Here is a 12,190-nt window from a genome sequence, read left to right as displayed (position 1 = left end):
ACTGAATAGTACAGAGCCAGGCTAATACACCAGAGTAAGCGCAGCGTACATCAGTGTGCTGTGTGTGCCTCTGATCAGCCCCCGCCAGTCCACACTCCCTCTCTCCGTCCTAACTAAGTTGTATGCAGAGCTCAGCTCTGCGCAGTGTGAAATGGCACCGAGTCCCAGGCGCTGCGCCTTTTGTCAAGGCTGAACGTCACCCAAGTCTGGCGAGAATCTGACGTCGGCAGTGTGATGTTCGGCCTCGAGGTGGAACCCGAGTCAGATGGGAGCACGCGAGCTTGAGCTCGGGCGTACTCGGATTCTACCTGTTCGGAGCGGTTTGGATTCCTCCAAATCCGAACCACTCATCTCTAATAATAAGTCCTATAAATTGGCAGCATATGAGGAAACTATGGCTTTCAATAAGGTAAAGCATAATCGTAGTATCAATTCAATGAACTGCACCTCAGAAATTGTAAGGGAATTCTTTGGAAAAAATTCATTTACATGTGCCTGGCACAAATCAAGAGACCTTGTTGTTAATTATTTGTGAACTGGAGGATGTACCATTTGTATCTGTTATGATAGACAGTTCCAATCATAAGGTCATTAAGTTAATTCCTGTACTTGTTCGCTACTTTGTGCCAGGTGTAGGTATCATGGTGACAATTATTCACTATACTAATCTTTAGGGAGAAACTTCTGAACTGATTACAGGTTTGATTATTAAAGTTCTGAACAAACACAAACTGACAGGTAAAATAATAGCATTATCTGCAGATAATGTAAACACCAACACCAAACTTTGTTTTTGCGAAACTAAAATCACATTTAAAAGGAACATTTTTGGAATGGGGTGTGTAGCTCACATTTTACACAGCAATATACAAAGTGCCAGTGGTGTGTTACCAGCTGATGTAAAATCAAATGTATGTAAGATATTTTCATATATTTACTGTCCATGTGGCAAGTCTACAAAAGTTTTGAAATTTATGCTGGTGTACAGTACAAAGACATTTTATGAATTTCAAAAATAAAGTGGTTGTCTTTGTCTCCAGGAATTCACAGAATAATATCTATCTTTAATGCTCTAATATCTTAGTTCCTTTCCCAAGCAACATGTCCCAAAGTCCTGAAAAATGTATTTGCATCCAACACTTCCATGTTGTGGCTTACATTCCTACAGTGCCAGCTCAAAGTGTTCCACAATTGCATTACGCAATTAGAGAATGAGAAAATGACTGCTATAGAACTAATAGCCATTCTCAACAACCTTGTTGAGAAAATTTGTGACTTAAAAGAAGAGCATTTTCTGCCCACAGAAACACACTCACTGCTACACAATTGCATGATGAGGGGACTTAACCAAAGAATGTTTTCATAGCCAGTGTGACGAGATTTACAATGCATGCATGAACTATATTGAAAAGTGGGTAGCTCTAAATCCTACAGAGGAATGAGGCCATTTTTAATGGCAAGGAGTAACCTCAAAGGAAAAATTAGTTGGTCTGGTGCTAGATCATCTTTAGCAGTTGTTCAGCAAATTTCTTCCATTACTATTGATGAAGAACAATATTTTGGCCAGTATGAATAGTTGAAAGGTGTCTTAAATCAAATTGGGAGAAATGGACTTCTAATTCAGAAGGCAGTTTATCCTTAGAAGATAATTCGGTTCATCTTTTCAAAACATTCATTAAGGAATGAATTGATGTTTCCGTGTTTTAACTATGGTGGAATATGTATTGTCACTTCCAGCAACTAACTTTCAGTAGAATGTGTATTTTCACTTATGAACTCACTATGGACAGATGCGAAAACTAGATTAGACATTGACACAGCAGGGGGCCAGTCTAATAGTGAATACTCATTTTATACTACTATCCGGTGTGCAGTTTTACCACAAGATTCTTAAGAACAATAAATTGCTGCAACAAATCCATGGTTCATGGAAATACTCCTATTCTCAAAAACAAAATGAAATTGAGGGTCCAGGTACATAATCCTCTACTGTACATCATAGTACTGTAAGCGTTCAAAAATAGTATATTTAATTTTTCTGTGGACACTGGGCCTAATTCATACCCGCTCGCGAGCGTAGGACGCTCGCAAGCTTGTCGATGGTGCCCTAATGCGCATGCGCACGACGGAGGGAGCTCCGTCGTGCGCATGCGCGAGACCCGCATAGCGAAAGTCAATCTGTCGCTCCGGGTCTCGCACCAAAGAGGGCGTGCTGTCGATGTTGATTGACAGCACACCCCCTTTGGTGGGCGTGCCGGGGGCGTGGCTGCCAGACGGAGGCGTTCCCATGGGAGTGATTTTGGCTCTGTTTGAGCCGAAAGCACTCTAGGGCTTGCGGCATCGAGACCCTACCGCAGGGTCTCGTCGCAAGCCCGATGGTCACGATGGTCTTGACCATCGCGACCATCATCATGGACGCTCATATAAGCTGTGGGTGGTAACCCACAGCTATGCAAGCGTCCAAGAGGCCGCTCCATTTTTAGGTAGGAGGGCCCTGATTCAGAGCGAGCGCTCTGGTCAGAGCGTCCGGCTCTGAATCAGGCCCACAGGCCCTGATTCAGAGCCGGACACTCTGACCAGAGCGCTCACTCTGAATCAGGGCCGTCCTATTTAAATGTGGAGCGGCCTTTTGGACGCTCGCATAGCTGTGGGTTACCACATGATGTTTGGTATAGCTGTAGCTGTGGGTCCATCATGCTTGCGACGAGACCCTGCGGTAGGGTCTCGTGGCCGCAAGCCCTGGAGTGATTTTGGCTCTATCAGAGCCAAAATCACTCCCACTGACATCACTAGTGATGGGAACGCCTCCGTCTGGCAGCCACGCCCCCGGCACGCCCACCAAAGGGGGCGTGCTGTCAGTCACCATCGACAGCACACCCCCTTTGGTGCGAGACCCTGAGCGACAGCTTGGCTGTCGCTGTCCGGGTCTCGCGCATGCGCATGACGGAGCTCCCTCCATCGTGCGCATGCACATTGGGGTAACATCGACCCACTTGCGAGCGTCCTGTGCTCGCGAGCGGGTCTGAATGAGACCCACAGGTTTTTTTTATAAAAATGCATCCATTGTGTGCTTTAAATCTCCAAACATGACTAAAATCTATGTACAGCCTGTATTTTGCCTTCACAGCGTTGTCATTGCCATATTATGGGGTTTATGTAACAGAGGGCCTGATTCATTATGGATTGCAATAGCGATTACGGACGCAGTCTTACTGCAATAGTATGCTAATCCATTGCGATCGCTATGCCATCATCACAGCACAACACAAGAACGCCCACTTTACCTTACACACATCCGTAATCCTTAGCAAAACCATTGGTAACATTGAGTACCATCGCAGCCTTACGCACACTTGCACAAGCTCTGACCTTACTCAGGAACTGCTAACCTTGTCTCATGCTATGAGTACTTAAGCTGCATATGGCATCACAGTGGATTATTTATGCATGCCCCTGCAATGGCGTTCTAACGTACTGGCATGCCTGCATTTTGTTGACCATCACTCTGTCACCTACCACAAATGGCACTTCCAGCCAATCACTCTGCGATGGGTCTGCGTAGTCACCCGATCGCAATGGCTGGTTCGCGCACGTGCAATGCGATGCATACGCAGAACGCAACAAATGGCTGATCTGCATGTGTAATCGTAGTTGCGATCGGTAATAAATCCGGCCCAGAGTGCGGTGCCGGTTGACTTCACCAGTGGAATACCAGCGAATGTGTCCCGTTTATTTTTTGCTCTTCCCATGTGCAACTTGTGCAGGCCACATATGCAGGGGTGGACTAATGCCAACCTGGTGCAGATCTGCATATTTGGCTGAAATGTATCCAACACTTTATGAGGATCATAATATCCCATTTTTAATTGCAATTATAAGTCTATAAAGTATTCACTAAGTGTGTTATCTAATGTGATACTGCTTCATATTATTTATTAATATGAGTTCTAGGTCATGTGTATTTATGTGTACATATTTATTCGTGTTACCTAAACTTAAAATTTACATTGAAATTCATACTGTGGGCCTGATTCAGAGATTTATTCTAATGCAATCTCAACTGAAGTAACTCACAGATCGCAATTGCAAAAATATGCTAATGTCTTCCAAAGTTTAGCCGAGCATAGGGACACCCATTGCTGCCTTCTCATATCCGTCCGACGACATACAATAGCGTAAACATCGGTAACATCAACGCAGATCGGGCAGAAAAGCAGCTTCTGAGTCAAGTCTGACCTGTCTCAAACGCAGTTTCTCTTCTGACAGGCAGAGAGCTCTCATACTGCCAGGAGATTGCAATGGCTAGTTTATGCATACCCATGAAATGGCGTTTAAACAGTCCTGACATGCCTGCGTTTACCTGACTTACCCCCCTTTAAGCCCCCCAAACGCTGACTACCAGTCACTCACTTTGCGAGTGAATCCTCTGTGCGAGTGTAATCACAAACCAATCACTGCGAATGTGCAGTACGGCTTTCACACATGCGCAATTGCTAAAAATCGTTCAATTTCCGGAAGTATTGGCATTGCATAAATCTCTGAATCAGACCCTGGTTCACAATCATATGAATGTATTATGTGATTTTTGCTATCTACTGAATATATTTTCTCTGTTGAACAGACTTTAAAGAGTGATGCAACCGACATTGAAAAAGTGGAGTTCCTGAAGGAAGCACACTTGATGAGGTATTATAACTTATATCATAATCATTTCAAGTGACTCATTAAATTAAGTCTTCCAAATATCATGATTAGCTTTCACAATGCGTATTATGGGCCTGATTCAGAGGCGCTTGCTCTGAATCAGGGTGGATTTAAAAAAAAAAAAAAAAAAATCTGCCTCCAGGCCGCTCACATAGCTGTGGGTGACCACCCACAGCTTTTGCGAGCGGCCTGGCGATGGTCGCGATTATCGCGACCATCGGGCTAGCAAGGAGACCCTTGTGGTAGGGTCTCTGTTCCCGCAAGCCCGAGTGAACTTCCTGCTCTATAGCTATAGATATGGCTTTTTACTAGACCGTATAAATGATTATTTTTTCTAGAATTGTCCAGGAAAGGAAAGTATTAAATAAATCTATATAATAATTGTGTAAGGCTGTCCCCTGTCCACAATACGTGTGTATTAGATCCTGGGCACACACCCAAACTGCTTCCATTGCGAGTGAGGAAGATGGTACAGACTACGAAGAAGAAATAGACTGGCGGCTGGGGTACGTATGGGAGTGGAGGTCACAATGGAGCCGTGGCAGGGGGTTTATGGTCATGAAGAAGTCACATATTGGGTTGGGGGTTCATGATGGAGCCATGGGGTGGGGGTGTGGGGGGGAGCAGCTATAAGCACAGGAGGGGGTGATATGGGACCACAATGGGTGGACAGCAGAGAGAGTAGGTGGAGGTGGGGCTGAGCATGGCGCTGAGACTGATGTGACCCAGTAAATGCTGTTATACTAGTTTCTATAATACATTCATTTACCAATTCATTTTAGTAATATTCTGTAATTCTAATGATTACTGCCACTCATAGTTGATCACATAATGGTCTGATTATAATTTTGTATCCAGTCAGTTTCACCATCCTAACATTCTGAAGCTACTTGGAGTTTGCCTTTTTAATGAGCCTCAGTATATTATCCTGGAATTAATGGATGGCGGGGATCTGCTTTCATACTTGCGAGGAGCTCGAGCAAATACTTTTGTAAGTGCAAGTAATATATTCCATTAATTTGGTATAGTTTTGTGACTATAGTATAATGAGGAAAACTAAAGCTGTCTACTGTCTGCATAATTTATAATTATTTCTGCAAAAGTTTAAATTAATAGTTTCTAGCATGTAGACTATTGTATTAATAATTAAAGTTATAATATTTACATTTAGTAACTATGTATTACACAATTAAATAAAACAATATAATAAATAAAAAGTTAAGGTAATTTTATGTAATAATTTAATTGATACAATTTATAATAATGACAACATTACAATTACTGCCTCAGGCATCCTATTCTGCTTCAGGCAGTTCTGTCTTTTGTTTTTTTTTATACCAGTTGTATATTCAAATGGTTATTTAATGGAAAGACAGGAAAGAACTCTTGAGGGTGAGAAAAGCTAAACTAAAATTTTATTAGCACTTGGTATTTATCAAAGTTTGGAGAGAGATAAAATTGTTATAGAAAAAGTACTAAACAATCAGCTTCTAATGTACATTTTACAGGCAGTGTTTGAAAAATGACAGGAGCTGATTGGTTGGTACTTTATCTCTCACAATTTTATTTCTCTTCAAGCTTTGATAAATACCCTGTCAAATACATTACAAACAAATGAAAGCATGCATAAATATATAGCTGTGTACATAGAAAATGTAATAACCTGCTTAAAAGAGGAGAGATATCCTTGTTTAGACACCAGAATAAAAGTTAAACAGAATTAAAGTCACAAAAACTATGCTCAGTACAGCTAGTTCCCACAATGGAACAATACCAACAATTAATGAGTAATCTCATCAAAGACAGATCCTGATAGTTTCTGTACCTTTGGGTCTAATTCCGAGATTTATGCTAATACAATCACAACTGCAATCTCTTATGGATCGCAGTTGCCAAAATATTTAAAATTCCTTCCAATGTACAGCTGAGCATAGGGACGGCCACTGCTGCCCTTCTCATATCTGTCCGACGATGTACAACAGACCAAATATCGGTAACATCAACGCAGGTTGATCAGCCAGGATCGGTATGGAATACCGCCGCATGTCCTGCGGTTTGAATCCCAACGCTGGAAGACGACAGTCAAGATCCCGACAGGTAAGTATTTAAACTATTTACTAATCTAATCCCCCATAACACTAACCCTCCCTTAGGTGTGCCTGCCCTAACCTCCCCCCAAGTGCGTTTCCCTAATCCCCACTGGAAGGGCCTAAACCTAACCCCCCCTTCCCCTAGCCTAAACCTAACCCTAAGTCCCCCCGGGAGCCCCTAACCTATGCTGCGGCTGTCCGCACCCGGCGCCCGGCTTACCTTCGATCGGCATGCCAGACATCAGGCTCCCAGCATAGGTAAAATGACAGGTGTCGGGATCTCGATGTCTGTCATTAGACCCCTGCTGGTATTAGACAGTTGGGAAGCCAGCAGTCGGCATTTCGACCGTCGCTTCCTGACTTCATCCCGAACAGCCATGCAGCTTGTAAGTCCAGTCTGACCTGTCTCTAACACTGCAGCTCTCCTGACACACAAAGAGCTCTCTTGCTGCAAAGGATGATGCTAATTTATACACACCCCTGAAATGAAGTTTAATTCATCCCAACAGGCTTGCGTTTGCATAATATCGATGGCTAAAGACCGAAAGGAGTCACGATACCGACGTCTAATCCCGACACCTAACAGAATCTACTCTCCGAAATCCGACTAGCCATTATCCCAATCGTAGTTTATCAGGGAAACCTAACCCCCTCTCCACTTAGCCGTGGTGGGGGGGTTAGGTTTAGGCATCACAGGGGGGTTTTAGGATTAGGCCCCACCCTGGGGGTCTTAGGGTTAGGCACCACAAAGGGAGTTTTAGGGTTAGGCACCACCCCCGGAGTCTAAGGGTTAGACGCCACCCTGGAAGTCTTAGGGTTAGGCACCACCCTGAGAGTCTTAGAGTTAGGCACCACACTAGGGGTCATATGGTTAGGCACCACCCTGGGGGTCTTTGGGTTAGGCACCAATAAGGGAGGGCTAGGGTTAGGATGGGGAGAGGAGAGGGTTAGGGTACTTACGAGCCCCGTTTGGCATTTTAACTCTTCTGTCTTTCACTGTCAGTATTTGATCCACTAGGATTTGATCCGTTGGCTTGCCGTAGGCATACCACACCCAAACTGTATTTGTAGTTTGCGTTAGATTCATGTGTAAATAGAGTTACTGTAAATAAGTAGGTTCTAGTGGTGTCATGATGCCCAAAGCTTAGTGGTAACAAGCTCAACAAAACCTAGATACTACAGAATCTCATGTAGAGGCAGCCATGGAAAACTGGTATTTGTATATTTTCAAATTGGTCTTTGAAAAGGAACGTGTGGTTGATGTTCCTAGATTTAATGCTTTTTTTAAGTTTCAAGATGCATTGCTGTCAACCATGGATCTTCTAGAAATGTCACTGGATATTTGCAGCGGATGTGCCTATCTTGAGAAAATGCATTTTGTACACAGGTATAGTAAATTAAATTCTGTTAACTAAATTTAAAATAATTTCAATTAAATGGTTTAATTGTTTTTTGTAAGGCACTCAGATAATCAGAACAAATAAGGAAAAATAAGTCAGACTTTTGTTATGATTTTGTTCACTACTTATGAACCTTTGCAGTGAAAACATTGTTGCAAGTAGCTGATCTAATCTTAAAATATCTGAACCTGTACCTAGTTTTGTCACACATTATGGCCAAATTGGAAAGAGCGGATTGTTTTATGAACAGGTTATGAACAGGATAAATAAATCTTGGAGGGGCCTAGTGATGCCCAACGATTGCACACACATGCTGAATTTTTTTTCATTGTATATATGCACTATCATGTACCCTGTTCCAAGATACTCCAATCTTTAACCACTGTCTGTAACTTTGTCAAAATCAGCACTCATTTGAGCCTGCATGACCTAAGTATGACAAAGCATTAATAAACCACCTGGTCTGTTTACAGAAATTATTACACTCCCTAGTATCTCTCCCACTCACTGTTAATTCTCAGTTTCTTTCACCACTAAGGTTGTTTTAGGAGCTATTTGCTACAAATAGGAAGCCTTAGTTCTCCCTACAACTAAATCTAAGTTATTTTTACCCAAATAGTAACCTGTAGCACAAATATGTAGCATGAATTAGATGTATACATAGGCAAAATGGATCCTATAAGAATCACAGAGACAAATCTTATTAAACAAAGTTTAATATGAGAAAGATACTCACAATGCTTAAAGTATATACAAAAACAATTAACAAAAATGAAAACAAAGATAGTCTTAGGCAAGTAGTTTTCTTATAAACAAAAAAGGAAAAACAATGAACAGTTTCACTTACATGAATCTGGGGGGAGACGCAAGAAGAAATTACAAATGTCATATTGAATCCCAACTATTTTACATCACTCTGCCTGTGGGATATGGGATTTACTCCAATCTGGGTGGTTACACAGCCTCCTTCTTTCCTTGGCTTTCTGTGTCAATGCAAATTAGCCAAGATCCTGCTTGTCAATGCAACATTATTTTCATGTGTGTGTGTGTGGTCTTTGATATTGTAAGAAATTGGAAAATGCACAACTTAGTAGATCATGGGTAGGTTAGTTCTGTGAACATCAATCAGTCTCCTGGCAACCAGTCATCTGTGCAGACTAGGTCTCATCATGCTCGGCTTCATTCTGACTCATGATTGCTGCAGCATGGGTCAGAGCCTTGCTTGGTTTTTTGGGGGCTGATTGGATGTTCAGCTATTATAGGGAGTCTGTCTGGACACTCTGTTGTGGGTTGTAATCAGTCTGATTCTGTCTTGCCTTGATGCATACATGGATTCCTACTCTGAGCTGCTCAATGAAGTTTATCTGCCTGCATCATTTGGAAAGCATGTAACCTGTTGAAGATACCCCTGGGTTCTTCTAAAGATCTGCTAAGTATCTTGATACAGTGCAAATTATTTGTACCTATTGAAAAGAACTGTTTAGCAATTCACTACAGTGCAACTAATCTGGAGTACTCTGAAGATCTACTCAATAACTTGCTGCAGTGTAAAGCACTTGTGCTGTTCAGAAAATCCATTATCTGTTAGCAATTCTCTGCTGTGGAAAATACTTGCAATATGAAAGAACTACTCTGTGTTTCTCTACAAGGCAATCACCTGTGCATTCAGAAAACCTGTTACTTTCCATCAATTCTCTGTTGTGGGAAATACTTGGGCTAGTTGACAGATCTGTGTAGTATTTCTATACAAGGCATTTACCTGTGCATTCAGAAAACTTTTTACTTTCCATTAATTCTTTACTGTGGAAAATACATGTGCTATTGTAAATAACTGTTGAGTATTTTTTTCTACAAGCATTTATATTTGCATTCAGAAAATCTGTTATTTGTCATTTATTCTCTATTTTTAATGAAAATCTGTGCTTTATGAAATGTCAGCAAAACATATATCAGTGCTATTGGGAAAACCGAAAAGCATATTCTTCAGTGTAAATTGTCATTGCTATCCTGAGGATCTGGCTTGTTGTTTTCAATAGAGTTGATGTCCTGGCAACTGCTATGTACTAGTGAAATATCGTAGTTCTGGAAAAAGGGACTTTTATAAGTGAAGCACTTGGCAAGTGAGTTCTGTAAGTTCAATGTCATGACAGGCACTCATAACAGATAGAGGATCAGGGTCTGTGATATTTCAGATCTTCAAGGGAGTAGATTAACATGTCATGTGAACATTGACATACTAGTAACAAATGTCACCATACAAAACTTTATGACCTTCCCATAAACTGTTATCTGTTCCCTCATCTGAACATCTCCCTATGTTTGCCTGAAATCCTGTCTCCCAAATTATCAGTGGAAAGAAACCAAAGACAGATGTGTCCTCCTACATTTATCCTCAATATGCCATGCAGTGTGACATGCCCAGTGTGAGTGAGCCGCCAGGTCTTATGCAACCCTGCTAGTGTCTGGAGGTTTTTTTTTTTGTCAAAAATGTGTTTTAGTTGCAATGCGATGCAACTAATATGCACCAGGAGACTGTGCTAATTAATTTGCTATGCAACACTTGTATCTCTGTGTGCAACTGAGTCTGTATACAAAGCACAATAGACCTTGGTGTGGAAAAATGCAGCGCCCACTGCATCGTAGCTCTTTGTATGCTGATTTAGAGACTCAGTTGCAAATAGATATACAAGTGTTGCATATCAAATTAAATAGCACAGTGTCCTGGTGGATCCTAGTTGCAGTCCACTCTGACTTAGATGCCTTTTTGGCAAAAAAAGGATGCAAAAAAGATACCTGGCGCACCCAGAGGGTCTGTTTGGCATGACTGCAGCAAGATGTGCCAGGACAGATCTGTGGCCCTGATTCAGAGCCGGATGCTCTGACAGAGCGCTCGCTCTGAATCAGGGCCGTCCCTCTGAATTTCAAAAGTGGCCTCCTGGCCGCTCGTATAGCTGTGGGTGACCACCCACAGCTATAGTGAGCGGCCAGGTAGTTGGTCGCGATGGTCAAGACCATCGCAACCATCAGGCTTGCGATGAGACCCTTGTGGTAGGGTCTCGTTGCCGCAAGCCCTGGAGTGCTTTTGGCTCTATCAGAGCCGAAGGCAATCCCATTGACATCACTTGTGATGTCAGTGGGGCCGGCCCCAGATGGTAGGTGTTCCCACAGGAACGCCTCCATCTGGGCAGCCATGCCGCCGGCACGCCCACCAAAGGGGGCGTGCTGTCACTCACCATCGACAGCACGCCCCCTTTGGTACGAGACCCATAGTGACGGCTTAGCCGTCGCTATCCGGGTCTCGCGCATGCACACGACAGAGCCGCCTCCGTTGTGCGCATGCGCACTGGGCTAACATCGACCCATTTGCGAGCGCTCAGCACTCGCGAGCGGGTCTGACGTAGGCCCTGTATTTGTAAAGTGACTGAGTAAATCACCTAAAAGTTCAATTGCAGTTCACCATACTGGTAATTAAAAGAAATTCACTTAAAAAACACAAATGGTTACATGTGGTCTAATATCTTGTGATCGAGCCATAATATAATCACAACATCTTCCCCTTCAGAAGGTGGCAAGTGGAACAGTGACCCACATTACAGTTTCTCCTGCTCACCTGTCATCACACTTTCACCATGCCTGGAGAGTCCATTGGCATTGCCATGTTCAATATCCTTTCTGTCCTGGATGATAATGTATATTATTGTTGGGTTATGCTCCATTTTAGAAGATTTCCTTTATCTGCAGATACCCTGTTCAGCCAAATAAAGCTGGGTATACACTTCTCATATCCTCCAGGGGTCCACTTCCAGATGAAGCTATTCATACAATCCTACTGATCTCCTGATTTTTCAGAAGGATTTATAATATTTTGACAATACCAGATAACCCAGATTGGATGAAATCAGAGGTCTTGTGCGCATACATGTGACATTTACTGTGTGAATAAGCTTTGCTGGGATCAATTCCAAAACTGGTTATATAAATAAATAGTAATATTTA

General features: G+C 42.5%; 1 protein-coding gene across 1 annotated transcript in view; it reads left to right on the top strand.

Moving 5' to 3' along the window:
* Positions 1–12,190, top strand: part of ROS1 (ROS proto-oncogene 1, receptor tyrosine kinase) — a 335,661-nt gene that overhangs the window by 214,697 nt on the left and 108,774 nt on the right. The window contains exons 35-37 of the mRNA XM_088481008.1: positions 4,622–4,686; positions 5,563–5,699; positions 8,091–8,181. Coding sequence (XP_088337134.1) covers positions 4,622–4,686; positions 5,563–5,699; positions 8,091–8,181 — 293 coding nt within the window. The remainder of the gene's footprint in view (positions 1–4,621; positions 4,687–5,562; positions 5,700–8,090; positions 8,182–12,190) is intronic.

This window comes from Taudactylus pleione, unplaced genomic scaffold (genome assembly GCF_031769625.1).
Source record: "Taudactylus pleione unplaced genomic scaffold, aTauple2 ptg000259l, whole genome shotgun sequence".
NCBI classification, from domain to species: Eukaryota; Metazoa; Chordata; class Amphibia; order Anura; family Myobatrachidae; genus Taudactylus; species Taudactylus pleione.
Note: the sequence above shows the minus strand (reverse complement) of the source record. Positions and strands in the feature narration are given on the sequence as shown.